General features: G+C 60.0%; 1 protein-coding gene across 1 annotated transcript; it reads right to left on the bottom strand.

The window, feature by feature from the left end:
- Positions 1-4,218: 4,218 nt before the first annotated feature.
- Positions 4,219-18,370, bottom strand: MAN2B1 (mannosidase alpha class 2B member 1; the record flags this gene model as incomplete). Its single annotated transcript, XM_046638284.1, has 24 exons — positions 4,219-4,443; positions 4,940-5,042; positions 5,142-5,297; positions 5,739-5,966; positions 6,397-6,477; positions 6,641-6,728; positions 6,889-6,990; positions 7,079-7,197; positions 8,409-8,526; positions 8,632-8,729; positions 9,786-9,959; positions 10,544-10,660; positions 11,220-11,327; positions 11,534-11,643; positions 11,820-11,898; positions 11,975-12,095; positions 12,179-12,264; positions 14,941-15,057; positions 15,383-15,528; positions 15,815-15,947; positions 16,546-16,739; positions 17,059-17,232; positions 17,406-17,508; positions 18,233-18,370. Coding segments are annotated over 24 exons (3,015 nt in total), but the record flags the coding sequence as incomplete, so codon positions are not given.
- Between the last annotated feature and the right edge of the window lie 2 nt (positions 18,371-18,372).

The raw sequence follows: 18,372 nt of genomic DNA, 5'->3' as shown, positions 1-18,372 counted from the left end.
GCTGGGCCACCCGTGGAGGTGCAGATGGACATTGGTGGAGCCATGGGCTCATGAAAGAGAGACTGATAACAAAATACCATAGCCTGGCTGGCTTAAACCACCTTCCTCATAGTTGTGGCTGGGAGTCCGAGATCAGGGGGCCAGCATGGTTGGGTTCAGGCGGGAGCTCTCTGCGTGGCTTGCGTTCAGCCCTGTTTTCAGAGTCCTCGCATGGCAGGGGCGGAGGGAGCAAGGGAGTCCTGGAGAGAGAGCTCTCTTGTCTCTTCCCCTTCTCATCTGGGTGTTAGTCCCAACATGAGGGCGCCACCCCAGGCCTTCATCTCACCGAATCACCTCCCAAGGGCCCCGCCTCCAAATACTATCACTTAAGGACTGGGGGTACTCACATGAGGGCTCACATCACATGTGAATCTGGGGGACACAAATATTCAGTCCGTAGCAGAGACCCTGCTGGTCTGCCAGGAAGGTCCAAGATGGACACCACTGCAGAGCCACTGTCTCCTGTGGGAGAGACCAGTCCAGGCTGGCCAGGGGGGAGTAGTTGGGTCTCTTGTAGGAGCCACCAAGCCAGTCCCCTGCTCAGGAGGAAGACTTAGGAAAATCCTCTGCAGGCATATCCGGTAACCAGGGAGTTTTGGGGGGAGGGTGCTGTGAGCTCAGCCATGGCCGCAAGAAGGGCCTGGTAGTTGGGGGCACCCCCACACCACCAAGGGGGAGTTAGAAATATTTGGGGGGCTGCTTTCTACAACCAAGCACCAGTCAGTACTGCGTCTGCTGCTCAGACGCCCTCCCTGGGCCTCTTGCATGGCCTGGATGGGCCTCCCCTTCAGAGGGGAACTCAAAACATTTGGGGAAGGCCCATCCTAAAAGCAGGATCCCCAAGACATGGGGTGGCCAGAGGGCTCCACACAGCCTCCCCGGCCCCCGCCAGGCCCAGTTTCTGGTAGGGGACTAAGAAAGCTTTAAGGGGTACTTCCACTGCTTGGGATCTGTTATGGATTGAACTGTGTCCCCCAAAACTCGCATCTTGAAGTCCTACCCCCAGCACCTCAGAACGTGATACTTGGAAATAGGGTCACTGCAGATCTAATTAGCTAAGATGAGGTCATCGGGGTCGGTCCTCGTGCATCATAACTGGGGTCCTTATGAAAAGGGGAAGTTTGGACACACACATACACACAAGGAGAATGCCATGTGAAGGTGAAGGCCACCTGCGAAGGCCGGAGGGGACCTCCGTGTGCCTGCCAGCCCGCCGCTGCAATGTCCAGATGCCGCTCTCCCCTGGACTGCAGTGACAAGTTCAGGGAGCCCTTCCGGAGGCGGCGTGGGTCGCAGCCGCGACGACATCCCTACGGGCCTCCTGGAACTCGGCCCTGGGCCCCGCGGGGTCCGGACCCCAGCCCGCGCCCGCGGCAGCCGAGCTACGGGGCCGATGCGAAAGCGGCCGCCAGGTGGCGCCAACAGCCTGCGCGTCCCGCACGGACCTGGACACCCCCCCCCCCCCACCCCCGGCGCCACCTGTCTGGGTGTCATTCTAACCGTGCTTCTGGGCCCTCAGCGGCCAGGGGGTGGCCTGGGGGGTCCGGGGCACCGTCCACGGAACTCCCTGGGTGTCCGGGGCTGACCTCAGCCTCAAGAGAGGGACTTGGACATTTTTCAGGGGGCGCCCCCAGGACGGGGCCCCCCGCAGGACTGTGGCCCGCTGTGGGCGCCCTCTCCGGGCCTCCCTGCCATCCTGGCTCAGTGTCCCTCCCCCAAGAGGATTTGAGAATACTTTGGGGAAGCCTGTCCGGTGACTCAGCCCCACACGGGAGGGACTTCGGCTGGACCCAGGACACCTTCCAAGGTGGTCCCTAGCCCACCTGGCGGATGCCTTCCTCTAAAAGGGCGGTTGGAAACCTTTTCCAGAGGCCTATGTGATGAATAGGCCCCACGGTGACTATGGCTGTGCCCAGAACACCCCCCGGGCCTCCCTGGATGGCTAGAGCCAGTTAGCCTCCTCCAGAGGGAGACTTAGAAAAATGGGAAGGGGGAGGCATCCAGCAACTGGACTCCCTGTGGGTCTGTGGGTAGGACTGGGGGGCACCCTAAGCCGGGCTGATGGCCCTCATCCCTGGGGCAACTTGGAAACATTTTTGAGAGTCACAACACCAACACGGGACTGTGGCCATGTCCACACGCCTGCCCTTGGCTGACTCCCTGGCCCAGGCTGGTTCCCACCCACAAAGGGGGCGCCTCGGAAAACAAGGCCGTAAACAGGACCACAGCCCGCCTCTGGCTGCCCACCTTGGCCTCCGTAGCTGGCCAGACTGATCCAGCCTTCTCAAGGGGACCTAGAAATGTGTTGTTGGAGAGCCTCCAGTGACCAGGCCTTTAGTGGACATTGGGCGGACCTGGGGCACTCTCACTGGGCCTTCCCGGTTGGCCCACACACATCCTCAATCCTGGCCCCACACAGGCCGTGGGCAGGCCCAGGCCCTCCCTCTGTGGGTATTCCTACCCAAGGCCCTGTGCTGGGCAGTGGCCAGGCTGAGGTGCCATTGGGCCTCCCAATTGCTGGGACGCAAGGGTGACAGCACCTGAGCCCATGGCACCGGGTCAACTTTTCCAGCCCAGGGCAGTGCCTCCCCTTCGGTTGGGGACGTGGGTGTGTTTTCAGGAGGCACCACCAGGTGCCATGGGCTAATACCAGGCCCTGGCGCCCACCCTGCATGTCTCTGGCTAGCCTGTGGCTGTCCCCACTTCCAAGGACACCTTAGGTTTGCGGGGATGCATCCAGTGATTGGGCCCCAAGTGGGACTGAGGGAGGATGCAGGGTGACCTCCATGGGTCTCCTTGGACAGCCCAGGACAATGCCCTGGGTTTGGATACATTTTCAGGAGGCGCATGGATGACTGGACCCAAGATGCCATCCCTGGGCTGCACTGCGTGGCCCAGCCCCATCCCTGCCCCAGAAGAAGGCTTATATGCAATTGTGGTGGGCGCCTCCTAAGACTGGGCCGATGCAGGACAGCAGACGGCCCTGGGGCACATGCCCCATAGCACCCTGGCCGGCTCCCCTGACTTCCCCTCCTGGAGGGAAACTGTAAAGTTTTCAAGAGGGGCATCCAGCAAACGGAGCCCATGTGCGATGGCAGTTAGATTGGGGGGCCCTCCTTGGGCCTCTCGGGTCCATCTCTTTATAGGGAGAGACTTAGAAGACTTTTCAGGAGGCACATCTGGAGCGCCTGCCCTGATGGCCTAGTGGTTAAAGTTCGGTGCACTCCACTTTGGTGGCCTGGGTTCAGTTCCCTGGTGCAGAACCGCACCTCTCATCTGTCAGTAGCCACGCTGTGGTGGCGGCTCACATCGAAGAACTAAAAGAACTTAGAACTATGTACTGGGGCTTTGGGGGTGGAGGGGTGGAGAAAAGGAGGAAGATTGGCCACAGATGTTAGCATAGGGCAAATCTTCCACAGCAAAAAAAAAAAAAAAACTCATCCAGCCCTAAGCCCCATTTGTGACCTCATCCAGGGCCAGGGTGTCCTCCCCCGGGGTCGTCACCAGCCCAGGCTCATGTCTGTCTTTCCCTAAGAGGGACTTAGAAATATTTTCCAGAGGCTCATTGACAGTCAGGGGTCCACACATCCGAACACTGGTCTCCACCTGGGCCTCCCCAGCCTCCATGGGCCTCAAGGGACCTGCACAGGGCTCTGCTGACTGGAGGCAAGCCACTTCCTTGACTTTAACCTCATCCCAAGGTCTCCTTCCTCTATCACAGAGCCCAGGGCACAGCAGCACCAGAGGGTGCCGGCTGTCCGCCTGGCTCCTGGGAGGCCCACAGCTATAGCCCCCCTGTCCAAGGCCTGGTGCTGGGACCTGCCTGTGGATCCACTTCGTCCCCCAGGCCATCCCAGATTCCTTGCCCTCAGGGTCCCAAGGCTGGGTGTGGGAGGCCGGGGCGACAGTCTGGTTCTCTGGGCTCAGCTCCAGCGCAGGCCTGCCCTCAGTGGCTGCTCAGGACAGCTGTGCCACGGCCTGAGTGGACGGAGGAGCGAAGCAGGAGCGGAGGGCAGAGTGTGGTGTGAGGCGAGGTGTGAACCATCTAGGGTCTGGTGTGAGGGTTCACCTACCTGCAAGGCCTCAGGTCAGGGGTCAGCTAGAGTTTACTGACCTTTCTGGGTCATAAGTTCTATCACCCTCCAAAGAAAACCCCACTCAGTCACACCTTGACCCAAGTCTTGGTAGTGGCATTTTAATGGCTTTTGGTGGCAGCAGCAGCACCAAGAGGAGGCGGAGGCTCAGGCTCAGAAGGGGGGACCCTGCCCCCAGGGTGTCTGGTCTAGCTGTCCTCTTCCCATTGGACCTCGGCCAGGAAGGTGCGGATTTCCATGGGCTGCAGCTCGATGGTAGAAGGGTCCAGCCGGGAGGGAGAGAGATGAGGTGTAGGGCCGGGGCGGGGGCCTGGGGAGGTGCAGGGAAGGAGGAGTGAGGGGCGCAGACTTCCTCTGCCTCGTCCCACCTGGTGCTCCCTCCCCTGGCCCTGGACGTGGCTATCTGTCCTCAAGTCTGAACCCGGGGCCTCACTCCTAGACCCCTCAACTGCTTCTCAGGGCCTGGACACCACCCCTAGATCCCCGAATTCCCTCCCCAGTGCCTGGCCACTGCCCGCACACCCTCCAGCCCCACCGCAAGGACCGTCAAGCCAACCCCAGGGGTAATGGACACCCCCCCCCCCCCCCCAGAACTAGGCACTGACGGAATTCTCAAATCGTGTTCCCGGCCCTGAACTCCATCCTCAAACCGTCAAGACCCACCGCTAGTTTGCTGGACTCACTTCAGACCCTTAAACCCCTAACCCCCTAACCTGGATCTGAACACCATTCCAGAGTCTCAAGCTATACCTGGGTCCCGTTCCCACGCCTCCCACACGCTCCCCAGCTCCCGGGCAGGCCCCAACCCGTGTTCGGTGTCCACTGGAGCCTGGAGGCGCGGGCCGAGAGCTGGTTGGCCGCCAGCGTGGTCTCCTGCAGGTAGGTGATGGTGAAGGCGGAGAACAGGTCCTGCGGGCAGTGGATGGGCCAGGCTGAGTGGGGACAAAGCGGGGTTTTCCCCCTCCCCTCTTGCCTCTCCTGTCTGCTTCCCCGCTCTGCCCTCCTCACCCTCAAGTCCAAGGTCACTGGGGAGCTCAGGTTGCCGCCCGGGTCCTCCCCTACGGCGAACTGGTGCTCGAAGCGCAGCAGCAGCGTTGTCGGGCCCCAGCGGGCCAGCGTGAGCAGGTGCACGACGGGCGGCAGCTCCCTGCGCAGCCCTGAGAACTGCAGGACGGGGACGGGGTGGGGCTGAGCAGAGGGGCGGGGCTCTGGCGCAGGGGGCGGGGCTTAGGGAGGGACTCAGCCAGGAAGGGGAGAGCCGAGCCAATGAGGGGATGGGGCGGACCCAGAGAAGGGGCGGTGCCAGTTGGGGGGGGTGCTGTAGCGCCGAGGGGCGGGGCCGAGGCGGGGAAGGGCGGGCCGAGCCTGGGGAGGGGCGGGGCAGAGCGGAGTCCGCGTGGGACCAAGTCCAGGCGGGATGGGGCTGGGCCAGGCCTGCCCAGGTGATTCAGCCGAGCTGAGGGCGCGGGCCTAGTTCGTGGCCTCCCCGGCACAAGTTGGGGCGGGTGAGTTGGGTCCTGGCTATTCCTGGGAAAATCCGCCGCCAACCCTGCCCCCGCAGGCTTCATCCAAGTCCTCTCTTTCTGCCGGCCCGCCGCCCCTCACCTGCGTGCGCGGGGCCACCCCGAGGTGGTAGGGGGCGCCGCCACCCCGCGCCAGCACCACCTGCGGGGCCAGGAGCTCTTTCTCTGCCTGCAACCGGTGCCCGGCGGCCGCGGTGCGGGCCTTGTCCAGCAGCACGAGGTGGCGCCCTCGCACCCACACCCCCAAGCCGTTCTCCAGCAGCGGCTCCCCTACTCCGCGCGCATCATCCTTTAGCAGCCGTCGGTGCACCTGCGGGGTGTGGCCAGGACAGCATGAGGGTCCCTCTGGCCAATTTCTGTGGCAGAACTGGATAAGCGCTTGCGGGAATTTCAAGAGTTATCGAAGAGTGGGGGGAATGGATGAGGAGGAATGTCTGGTAAGGGGGGGACCCCAATTGAAAGGGGGATCCGACGTAGCAAGGGACTAGGACAGAGGGAGGTAAGGATCTAAGCAGGGCGTGAATGGGGCAAGCCAGGGCCTGGAGTGGGGACTGGGTAGTGACTGGGTAAGAGCGTGGAGTAAAAGTCTCACATAGGAATGGAGGTCTCAGCTTAGTGGGGACCACAAAGGAGGGGTGCACCTCGAGAGAAGGGGGCCAGAAACCGGTTTCAGGGTCCAGCAGGGCCAGGTCAGGACTCAGCAGGAGGCCCCTGGCTTAGATGGGGCTGGGGCCACTCACCATGAGCTCCAGGGAGCCATCGCTCAGGCTGCTGCCGCCCTGGGAGCGGTCAGTGAGCACGGTCAGCTGCACGTTCCCATCCTGGGGGGCCGGGGTGAGAGTGAGGGGCCGCAGTGCCGGCCAGCCCCGGCCCCAGGCACGCCCCACAAGGGATGGTGGCGAGGACAGCGGGAGATGCTAGGAAGGAAAGGTGACCCCCATGCTGTGGAGGGAAGAGGTGGGGAGCAGGATGGGGGAGGGGTACCGTGATGTAGATGCGGCTGTTGACTGGATAGTAGTTTCCGGCCACTGGCTCGGTCTGGTTCAGCTTCCAGGTGGGTCGATAATCCCGCCTGGGGAGGGGGGGGGTTGTTCAGGCCCCCTTTCCCTGGCTCCCCCACTCCTCACTCCCCCTCCATCCTCTCCCTCCCACATTCATATGGTCAGCAGATGCCCCCACCACCCCTGGGCCCCAACACACCACGGACCAGCCCTGGGGCCCGTCACCCCCACCTCCTCTCCAGGATCTCCCGGCCATTGCTGTCTGTATAGAAGAGTCCGTTTGTCTTCAGTGCAGTGTCAAAGCGACTGATGATCTCCTTCCCCCAGTCATCACTACACCCAATGGGACAGCAGGCTGTGAGCCTTGCCTGCCTCCGCTCTGCCCCACCCTCACCACCCAGGCCCAGCCTGTGCCACTCACCCCACAGGTATGGGGCCCACCGTCCACTCCAGCTCCAGGTGCCGCCGTCCCGGGTACAGGCGCACCACCTGGGAACACCAGGCTGAGAAGTTCTGGTGCACCTCCTGCACCAAGGCCGTCTGCGGGCACACAGGAGTGGAGGCAGGTGTGAGCCCACACCTGAGCAGAGGTGAGCCTGGAAATACCCACCCCTGCTGTGAACGGTGCAAAGGCTGACAGCAGGGTCAGCCCCGCGGATAGACAGTGTGGGAACCCACCTCCCCACCTGCCTGGGGGAAGCCTACACTCCCACCTTGGTCATTGCCACACTTCTTGAGTGTGGCATACAGGCTTGCTCCCCACCACTACCCCATCTCCCCTCCTTAGAATTGGATTCCAGTTTGGCACGTGGCTACCTGGAATAAAGACTATAGGGTCCAGTGTTCCCTGAGGCTATCAGTAGCTGTGTGACCATGGTCTGCCCAATGGAAAGTGGTCAAAGGGGTGTGAACAACGTTCCTTGCCCCTTTCTCTCTCCCACTGGCTCAAAAGCAAATATGATGGCTGGAGCGTCAGCAGCCATTTTGGGCCATGAGGTAGAAAGTGAATGTTGAGGAAGGCAGAGCAACGAGATAGAAGGGGCCTGGATGAATGTGGAACAACTCCACCTGCCCTGAATGGCCCAGCCAGACTTTCTGCTAGATGGAAAGAAGCTTCTTTCTTGTTTCAGGCACAGTTAATTTTGGTAACTATTACTACAGACAAAACTAAATTCTGATACAGTGACCCAGCTGTGCAGAAGTTCACGTCAAAGGAATCATTGTCAAATGTGAGTCTTGCCATTACCTGCCCCATTCCCACCCTAAGAGGAACGTCACTGAGAGGCCCTGGGAAACCCCACAAGCATGAGCCCCTGTTCCCAGCCAGATGCACCCGCAGGTCCTCAGATATCCACCGCCAGTGAGATTCACGCAAGCCCCATCCAAGCGTGAACTCTCACCTGCCCACCCTCCTACCACAGGTCCTGAGAGAACTCTTCAAGCAGCGACGCCTGGCCTTCCCCATCATGGGCCAAGTGGGAACACCCACCCCCAATTTCAAAAGCTGAGTGTAACCCTGACACATGCAGCAGACATGGATGCCTTTGTCTGCACTTCCTGGGCGTGACTGCTGCACAGCCAGCCATGAGGGTCAGCCCTGTGGGCGCATCTTCAAGTGGTCCCCTCAGGCCCTAGCCCTCTCATCTGAGGGAGACCTAAGTCCTTCCCTGACCCCCACCCCGAATGGGGCGCCCCCCCCCCCCCGCCCCCCCAACCCCCCCACCACACCCACTCCTGATTCCCGGCCAGACCTTCACCAGGTGGGTCTGAGCCCAGCGTCCCACAGGCAGCGGCTCCTGTCGGCTGGGTCTGAAGATGTAGGCGCCTGAGACCTGAGTGCTCAGGTTGTCGCCCTCGCTCGCATTGTACCTGGGCCAGGGCAGGTGAGAGTCAAGTAAGGCACCCAGCTCCCTTGGCCCCCTCCCCCTCCCACATCCCCCCACTCCCCACTCCCCGCCCATGGTCCTCTCTCACCAGTAGAAGCCTTGGCGGACAGGCAGCAGGAGCTTCTCGTCCAGGTTCTCCAGCTCCACCAGGAGCCCCGTGTAAGGGTCAAACCTAGCCCGGAGGTACTGGGCAGAAAAGGGGGCAGACATTAATGGCCATCCCTTCAGCCTTCCTGGGGCTCAGGCGAAAACCCTGGAGTCACCCTTCCCTCTTCTCCCTCTCTGTGCCTCCTCACACCTGACGCCATCAGCAAATCCTCACAGCTCCACCTTCTACCTTATCCTCCATCTGAGCACTTGTCCCCACCTCCACCGCCTCCCCGACCTGGGGCAGCCCACCCCTTCCTGGGCTCCTGTTCCGCACCCCCGGGCCTGTTCCTCCCGCAGTCGCCACAGGGGACCGGTGACACCCTAAGTCCCATCCTAGCCCGCCCACTAGGCCCAGGGCTGGCTCGTGCATTTGACACGGGAACCACAGTGCCATCAGCCAGGAGATGTTTAGGGGCCCACAGAAATGTATAAACCTACATTTCTTTTAGAATCAGAAGAAAACTTGAAGGTAATAATAATGAATATATTATGATGAGGACTGCCTAGTTGATATTCATCTTTACACCCACGCCATCATAAAATTTATTTTTTAACATTTTTTTATGGGAGAAGGGACCCCCAAAGGCAAAAGTGCTAAGCCCCACGACAGTCTTAATGCAGCCCTGCGGCTCCCAGTCCTCCCCTGGGGCCTCAAGGTAGCATGGCCTGACCTGTCCCCTCCCCATCACACCCGACTTCAGACACACAGAGTTCCCTGAACACCCAACACCCTCCTGCCTGAGGGCTTCTGTGTCGCCTGCTGCTCCCTGCCTGCTTGGATCCCTCTTCCCCAAACGGCAGCACGGCCCCCTCCCCCAAGCCTCTGACACGCCTCATTTAATTTGCAAACGCCAACGCCATCAGCTCTGACATAGCTGCCGAGTGTCACCCATGATCACAGTGGGTCCTCCCAACAGCCCCGAGAGGACACTGAGACTCAAAGGGAGGCAGTCACTCACTCGATGACACACAAGGGGGACCGGTGATGCTAGAGCAGGAACCCAAGACCCGCTGACCCAGAGTCCATGCAGCTCACCATGACGCCTCAAACTTGTCACTGGGGCAGGGAAGGGCGTCTGAATGGGGTCTCACCTCATTTTGGATGGCCAAGACACGGGACGCGGGCTTCTGGATTCTGACCCAGAGGGTGTGGGCCTGCGGCCTCCGGACACTCTGCCCGCTCACTGAGTAGATGCTGAAGCCCAGGGCAGGCACTGAGGCTGAGAAAAGCAGCTCCTGGCTGTCTGAGTCGGGAAGTGTCACCACCTCGGGGAAGGAAGGAAGGAAACCGAGTCAAGGGGCTGTGAGAACACATACAGAGCCGAACATACAGGGAGGGTCAAACTCCGGGAGGGGAAGGAGGTGGCGGGGGGGCGGGTGTCAGGAGTGCCAAATGAATTAAAGATGGCAGAGAAGACTCATGAGGCAGAAGCCAACCTACTGGGAGGGGAGGGGCGAGGGAGTAAGTGGGGAGATTCTTGAGGCAGGGGAGTGAGGGAAAGACAGATTTTGGGGGGAGGAAGAAGTTCGTGGGAACAGGCCTTCTAGGATGAGGAGACTATTCACACACAGGACAAATTTCACAGAGAGAGATCAAAAAAGGGGAGATACTCACTGGACGGGCTATTCCCAAGGGGGTGTGATGTTAAGGGGCGGAGGGGGAGGTATTCAGAGGAGGAAGAGTGATGGACAGGAGGCATTCATAGAGGGAGAGGGGGCCATGGAGGAGGTAATAATGGGGGAGGCGTCCACGCGGGGAAGGGAGAAATGTCCACAGGGGAAAGTGTCCAAGGGGAGAGGTGATCATAACGGGTCGTATTCATGGGGGAATATTCGTCGAGTGGGCTCACATTGCTGGGCACAACGGTGCCACTGGGGTCCCTCACGAGGAAAACGTGTTTGCTGACCGGCAGCCGCACCATCCAATCCACTTTCCGCCCCAGGGGGTTATAAATGGTCACCTGGAACTGGGGTGGGAGGGTCTGAGTGGGCACGGATCACAGCAGGCCTTCTGTGAACCCACCCACCGTGTGCAGCAACGTCCCTAGGTGATCTGAGCCCCCAGGTGGTGCGTTGGTCTCTGTCTTGCCCCAGCTTCACTGCACCCCAAGTGATCTCGCCCCAGCGCCATCCTCCAAAGCAAGTCAGCAACTGTGCTTCAAGAGCCCATCAGGCCCATCTGATGGCGCAGAGGTTAAGTTCGCCTGCTCGGCTTCAGCAGCCTGGGTTCGCCGGTTTGGATCTGGGTGCAGATATATGTACAGCTTATCAAGCCATGCTGTGGCAGGTGTCCCCCATATCAAGTAGAGGAAGATGGGCACAGATGTTAGCTCAGGGCCAATCTTCCTCAGCAAAAAGAAGAGGATTGAGAGCGGATGTTAGCTCAGAGCTAATCTGCCTCAAAAAAAAAGGACCTCATTGCCCGGCCCGCCTCCTCTTTGCCCCTGTGTTGGCGGGGTTCCGCCCGCTCTCGTCCCACCGAAGGGACCTGCCTCCCGGCCCCCACCCTCGGGCCGGCCAGCTCACGCTCTCCGCCGTCTGGCTGAGTGGACAAACACTGATGTTGAGGTCGCGGCAGAACTCGAAGTCCTCCTTGGAGCCGCTGAGCCGCGCCAACGCATTGCTCAGGAGAACCTGGGGAGCAGCAGGGATGGGTTCGCTCAGGACGTGCACCCTGAGGTCGCCTCCTTGCCCCGTTTAGGCCCCGCCTCATTCCTGTCTCCGCCCCTTTCCCAGGCCCCGCCCCTCCCTTACTGTCCCCGCCCCTTCTCTCCAGGCCCCTCCCCTCCCGGCCCCGCCCCTTCGCCCAGGCCCCGCCCCTCCGGCCCCGCCCCGCGCACCTCGCAGGGCCCCCAGCCGGCGGCGAGCTGGCGCGCGTAGTCGTCGGCCACGTGCTGCCGGGAGGTGCCGCTGACGGCGTCGTGGTGCTGGAGCACTGCCATTGCCTCATCTGCCAGCAGACAGTGAGCCCTGTGGGGTCCCCGCAGGACTCTCGTCCCAACCCCGAGGAGATGCGAAAGGTCACATCGTGTGGGCGGGCAGGGTTTTTTAAGAAAGGACTGGAGGGGCGGTCGAGGGCTAGTGTCCAGCTTCAGCCCCGCCCCCATCCCCTCTCCGGACACCTACTGAGGGGTGCACTGTCTCCGGAGCCATAGGGTCCCACGTTGGCCGCTGGACCCGCCAGCGCCTCCAGCTGGTTGCACACCTGGGGGCAGGGGGCATGTTGGGGACAGGGCCTGTCGGGACCCCGGGCCGCCCCCTCAATCCCGGCGCCCACTCACCTGCAGGAAGTTGTAGCTGAGGCGCTCGTAGCGTTTGAGGGCTGGCCGGCTGGAAAAGTAGCCGGTCCAGAACATGTGGGGGCCGTCGGCGTAGGGAAAGAAGTCATCCTGCTTCACTGACCTGCAGGGGCAGAGCCATCGAGGGCAGGGTCAGCACCCACAGGGCACGCCCACCCCCCCAGGCTCCCCAGTCCCCCCAAATACCAGCTGAGGTTGGCCTTGTTCAGCTCCCAGAGGTAACAGGCGGGAGTGGAGTAGAGAACATTGACGCGGCTGCCGTTGGCCTGCTGCTGCGGGGAGGTGTGCATGTGAGCCCTTGGGAGTCCGCGCCTTCCCGGGGGCCCACAGCTGTGCAGCACACTCACACACGTGCACACGTTCATGCATCTGGCAGGTTCAGATTCTCTGAATACGCAGTTTGAACACAAACCAATGGCCAAGTGTGAAAGGGAATTTTGGCCAAAGCTTAATATTACCATCCTGGAAAGAATTTCAGGGATGCAAAAATAAACCTGAAATTTTACTAAACTTTTTAAATAATTTCAATTTTATTTTTAAAGATTTTATTTTCCTTTTTCTCCCCAAAGCCCCCCGGGTACATAGTTGTATATTTTTTGTTGTGGGTCTTTCCAGTTGTGGCATGTGGGATGCTGCCTCAACGTGGCCTGATGAGTGCTTTGAACATTTTGCAATTAAAAAGAAAATAGAGAGATAGAGACTTTTCTCAAATCAAGGAGGAACACTGTCTGCTACCCATCGTTCCAAAATGCGTGTCTGTGCCCAGGATGGGAACCAGCGAAACCCTGGGCCACCAAAGCGGAGCGTGCAAACCCAACCACTCGGCCACGGGGCCAGCCCTCAATTTTATTATTAAAAACTTTCGTGGAAAATCTGTGTGACATTATAAGGCAGGAATAATCATTTCTCAGCACTGTCAGGTTATTGCCAAATGACACAATTGTTTTGAGGAGTGGAGGCTCATTTTCACCTGCCAAAGGTGGAGGAACAAGAAGGTCATCTCCTCTGTGAGGAAAAGGGTGTCTTCTCTGCTCATGTTGTGTCCCCAGTGTCCAATGCACAGTCAATGCTCAATAAACACTTGAGCAAATGAGTGGAAGTGTGTGGGACTGTATGCCTTTATGTGCATGCACATGTCTGCACCCCTGCACACACAGTCACACAGACAGTTGCAGACACACACACAGTGTTCACTCAGCCAAAAGATCGCTCAGTTTAAAAAGCTCGGGATTGCAGACACAGTCTAGAAGCAGAGGCCAGCCCTGCCCTCACAGAATTCACAGCCCAGCGGAGGAGAGATTCTGAACAGAGGGTCGGCTGGTCAGCTGGTCACAGTCAGCCTGGATGTGGCATCCCAGGTATTTGTGGGGACAGGTGTGAGCACAGAGGACAGAACAAGCACTCTGCCTGGGGTTTGCTGAAGGCTTTCTGGAAGAGGAGGCATTGCAGCTGGTGCCTTAAAGGAGAAGCAGCAGGTTTGCAGCCCCAGATACCATAATACTTATTATTTGCCTGGCACCGTCCTACTGGGTCTATGCAGAGAAACTCGTTAAACTCATTAACAGCCCTATCGGGTGAGAACCACCTTTGTGCCCATTTTCTAGATAAAAAAACTAAAGCATTGAGTGCTTAAGAACATTTCTCAAGGGGCTGGCCCTGTGGCCGAGTGGTTAAGTTTGCGCACTCCACTTTGGTGGCCCAGGGTTTCACCGGTTCGGATCCTGGGCGCAGACCTAGCACCGCTCATCAGGCCACACTGAGGCAGCGTCCCACAGGCCACAAGTAGAAGGACCCACAACTAGGATGTACAACCATGTACTGGGGCTTTAGGGAGGGAAAAAAAAAGAGAGAGAGAGAGTGTGACATCCTGGCAGTGCAGGAACATGGTATTTGCAGGAGCAAGTGGTCAAGATGTTGAAGGCTCCTCAGGAACCAGGGGCATGGGGAGGACTGAGAAGTGTCTTCCAGAAGGCCCTTGGGGACGTTCCTGAGAGGTCTTTTTGGTGAAACCAGTTTGGGGAGCAAGTGGGAGGTGAGGACAGAAAGATTGTTCCAGTACACAACTGTGAGGATGGAATGGATGGAAGGGACGTCTTAGATGGAAGAGGGGGCATGAGGGTCTGTGCTGATGGCAGAGTGACTGCCCGCCCACATAGCCGCCAGCCGCTTGCAGGGCCACAGCGACACATCCATGGGAGGCAGACTGATGGCCGCCCAAAGATGTCCCTGCCCTAATTCCCAGACGGAAATTAAGGATGTACATGGAATTAAGGTTGCTATCCTGGACTATCTGGCAGGCCCAAGGTAATCACAAGGGTCTTTAAAAGTGGAAGAGGGAGGGGGCCGGTCCGGTGGCCGAGTGGTTGAGTTCATGTGCTCCGCTTGGGCAGCCCAGGGTTTCGCCAGTTCGGATCCTGGGTACAGATATGGCACGGCTCATCAGGCTGTGCTGGGGCAGCATCCCACATGCCTACAGCTGGAAGGACCCACAACTAAAAATACACAACTGTGTCCCGGGGGGCTTTGGGGAGAAAAAGGAAAAATAAAATCTTTAAAAAAAAAAGTGGAAGAGAGACAGAAGTGAGAGAGGTGTAGCGATGGAAGCAGGGTCAGAGAGCTGCTATGTTGCTGGCTTTGAAGATGGAGGAAGGGGGCCAGGAGCCATGGAATGCGGGCGGCCTCTAGAAGCTGACAAGGCAAGGCAACTTTCCCCTGGAGCTTCCAGAAGGAACACAGCTCTGCCAACATCCTGATTTTAGCCATGAGACCCGTGTTGGACTTCTCATCTCCAGAACTGTCAGACAATATATTTCTGTTGTTTTAAGCCACTAAGTTTGTGGTAATTTGTTACAGTAGCCAGAGAAAACTAAGCCAGCACCCACAGCTATGCCCGTGACCCAGGCCCAGCCATCCAACCACACATGTACACCCGGGGCGGGCATGCTCACCTGGGCGTTGACTAGCTTGATGAGCTTGTCAAGGTTCTTGAACCACATGTTTGCATTCTCGTACTGGAAGTCCGAGCCCATGGTCATCACGGTGTGGTTGGCGCAGTAGTGCCCGCCCTGCAGGCAGGAGGCGGGTCTTCAGGCCAGGGTGTCCTGGGCCACCCCCGTGTACGGCTGAGTCTTGGTAAATATGTGGTGAAGAGTGTGCACACAGAGGTGGGGGGGCGGAAGTGTGTCCCGTGGGAGCATAAGGACACACATAAAAATAGCCGCAAGTTGTTGAGTAATTCTCCTGGGCCCCGCGTGCTCCCAGTCAGGAATGCACACGAATCCTGGAGGAGGGCAGGTGATAGGGAATGGAGTATTACCCTGCCCCAGGGTTATGAGGTGGTGACAGGGAATGCTGGCCATGGGAAGGGCACGTTCCGGACCCCGGGGTTACCTGGGCAGTGGCCACCTGCAGGAAGTAATCAACCAGCTTCTGAGCGTTGTACTCGGGGCTGCGCGGGTCGTCCACGACTGGCTTGTCGGCGCACAGCGTGTCCCAGCACAGATACTCCGGCGGGTTGTACATGTTAGGGAGGACGCCTGCGGGCCGTACCAGGCTCAGGGGGCGGCCTGGCGCCCCAGGCCCGCCCTGGGGTCAAAACCTGCCAGGCCCCACCCCAGAGGGACTTCAGAATTTGGGGGGGCCCCTTGCAAAGTGCAAATGCTTGGCACTTGTTCCTAAGTTATTGAGTTTCAAGGCGATGACAGCAGAGTATGAAACCAAGGCCAGGACGCTTCTGAGCATGGGGCCCCGTGTGACTGCACATGTCACTGCGCAAGTCACATGCCCCTTCGGGCCAGCCCTGCCCCCACTCCATCCCCTTACTGGTGAAGAGGTCGGCGGCGGGGGGCTTCAGGCTGGCGCTGGCCCGCCACACCTGCTCCATCTCCAGCTTCTCCATCCGCACCTTCTTGTCTTGATAATCCAGGCGCCCGAAGAAGAAGCCGTCGAAACCCATCTGGGGACCAGGATGAGGAGGGGTCGGAGGACAGGACAAATCAGTGCCCGGCTCTCAACACCAAGGGGAGCCCCTCAGAGAACAGGGGGGAAAGCAGGTCTCAAACCAGGGGACCTCCAGCTCATTGCGGAGCTTGGGGAAGGGTCAGATGGCCCCCTCGGAGAGCCGGCAAGGGAGGGTCCCACGCAAGGCCTCCCCTCCACCTCCCCCAGCTCAGACAGGGGCCCGACTCAAGGAGAGCTTCCCCCTTCCGCAGCCCGCAGGTAGAAGGGGTCGGAGCGTGGAAAGGGGGCGCGGTCACGGCGCAGGCCGGGAAGCCGGGTGAAAAGCAGGGCAGGCCCCCTGCCCCCCGCCTCGGGAGCAGCCCAAACCCTAGCGAAAGGGGCGGGACCAGGGGAGGGGGCGGAGCCAGCCGGAGCGCACCAGCCGGGGCAGAGGCAGGGTGGGGCCAAGGCCAGAGCGGAAGAGGAATGGGATCCGCAGCTCCCCAGAGGGGACAGGGCCTCGTCCCCGGGAGCTTGCAGGGGGCGGGGCTTGAGTGGCCGAGGGAGGAGTCAGAGCGGGTAAAGGGGCGGGTCCAAGAGGGTCAGGAGAGCACCTGCGCGAACAGCGAGGCCTGCTCCCGGGAATGCCCAAAGGGGTCGATGTGCCAGGCGACACGGGGGCGCCCGTCGCTGCCAAACGTGTCCTCCAGGAAGCGCAGCCCTAGGGTCATCTGGTCTATGATGGCTCCGTAGTGGGTGGCTGCCTCATCGTTCATCACCCAGCCACCGTTGGCAAACTCCAGACGCCCTGCGTGGGGAGGGGCAAAGGCTGGGTGAGTTGTCAAGACCAGGAATGGGGTCGGGGTTGGTGATGCAGGGGATGAGAAGACCTGCAGCCAGACATGGGACAGAGGGCTCCCTGAACGGCAGGCTTCCCAGAGGAGCCACTGGAGATGGAGGCCTTGCAGGATGCATAAGAGTTCTCCAAATAAAAGGAAATTCCAGGCAGGCGGAGCCACGGACACGTAACAGGCTGCACATGGCATGATAACATCTAAGAGGGGAGAGTGGCAGAAACAGAAGTTGGGCTGGGCTTCCTGTTTTCACTTCCTCGGGGTTAGGCTCACCCTGGCGCACCAAGTCGCGCACTATTTCCTGGGTTCTGTTTGTCTGCTGATGCCACCAGCGGGAGAAGAAGGCGATCTCCACGTAGATGAAGCGGCGGGTGGGCTCCTCCAGCAGGGAAGAGATGACCGAGTCTAGGATGTACTGCACGCCTGCGTGCTGGATGTCATTCTGGACTGTGGGCACAGGGGTCAGGCAGTCTGGGACCAGCGAGCCAAGGGGGACACTCCCAGACACACGAGCCCAAGCTTGGCATTGCCCCCACCCTGATGTCCAGGGCCCAGGAAGGATCTGAAGGGCTCAGACGGGCCCTGGGAGTCCCAGGGGTCAGTCCCCACCCTCTACTCACTGCCGTAAAAGTACTGGTCCACCGTCTTGAGCCAGCCCACGTCATCATGTGTGTGGGCCAGAAGGTGCACGTTGAGCATATCCGGCTGCACCTTGGGGCATGTCTGCACAGAGACCCCAAACACACACTCACCCACCCTGTCAGTAACCCCTAGGATAAAAGGCAGGCTGGGGTGGGAGGTGAGGGGGCACAAGATAAGTTTTCATCTAGAGGGAAGTGACTCAGAGAGGTGGGACCAGGCCCTCCCAGGGAGGAGACACATAGTTGTGTTCACAGATACAACTGCCACTTGGCACAACCCCTCAGAACAGCTCTCATTCACTCCCCCGGGGAAATAATAATAGTAGTAGCTAATATTTATTAAGCATCTGCAGACACAAGCAGCCACCCTGGGGTGGGAGCAGTATTATGTCCGGTTTTCAGATAAGAGCACTGAGGATCAGAGAGGTGAAGTGACTTGCCCACGGTCGCACAGCCAGGAAGTGGAGGAGCCAGGCTGGAACTCCAGGCAGGCTGACTCCAGTGTCCCAGCTCTCAACCAGTGTCCCCCCGACCCCGACACACACACACACAGCTGCTCACACACAAATCCGGGCGCCCAATCACACGGTTAAGTGCATGGAGTCCAGGCACGGCGACCCACAGGGAGGCGGGTAGAGACAGCCCCATTCTCCGACGCGCGCAAGCAGACCTGCGCGCGCTCAGACCGCTCAGTCACGGCAGCCACCATTCACCAGGCGCCCAGGGAACAGGCCCACCCGCACCGCGGGACCCCCTGGGGGCTGCGCGCCGGCTCGTGGACATTTCCGCTCGCGGGCCCCGCTCACCTCGTATCCCGCGGCCCGAGCGCCGGGAGCCGCCTGCAACGACAGAACGAGGAGGGAGAGAGGCAGGAGCGGTGGCCGCAGCGCGCGGGAGCTCATCCAGGGCCCCGCCGCGCCCCGCCCGCCGCCGGCGCGGACCCCCG

The sequence above is a fragment of the Equus quagga genome, chromosome 14 (assembly GCF_021613505.1).
Source record: "Equus quagga isolate Etosha38 chromosome 14, UCLA_HA_Equagga_1.0, whole genome shotgun sequence".
Taxonomy (NCBI): domain Eukaryota; kingdom Metazoa; phylum Chordata; class Mammalia; order Perissodactyla; family Equidae; genus Equus; species Equus quagga.
This window is presented reverse-complemented; position numbering and strand designations above follow the sequence as displayed.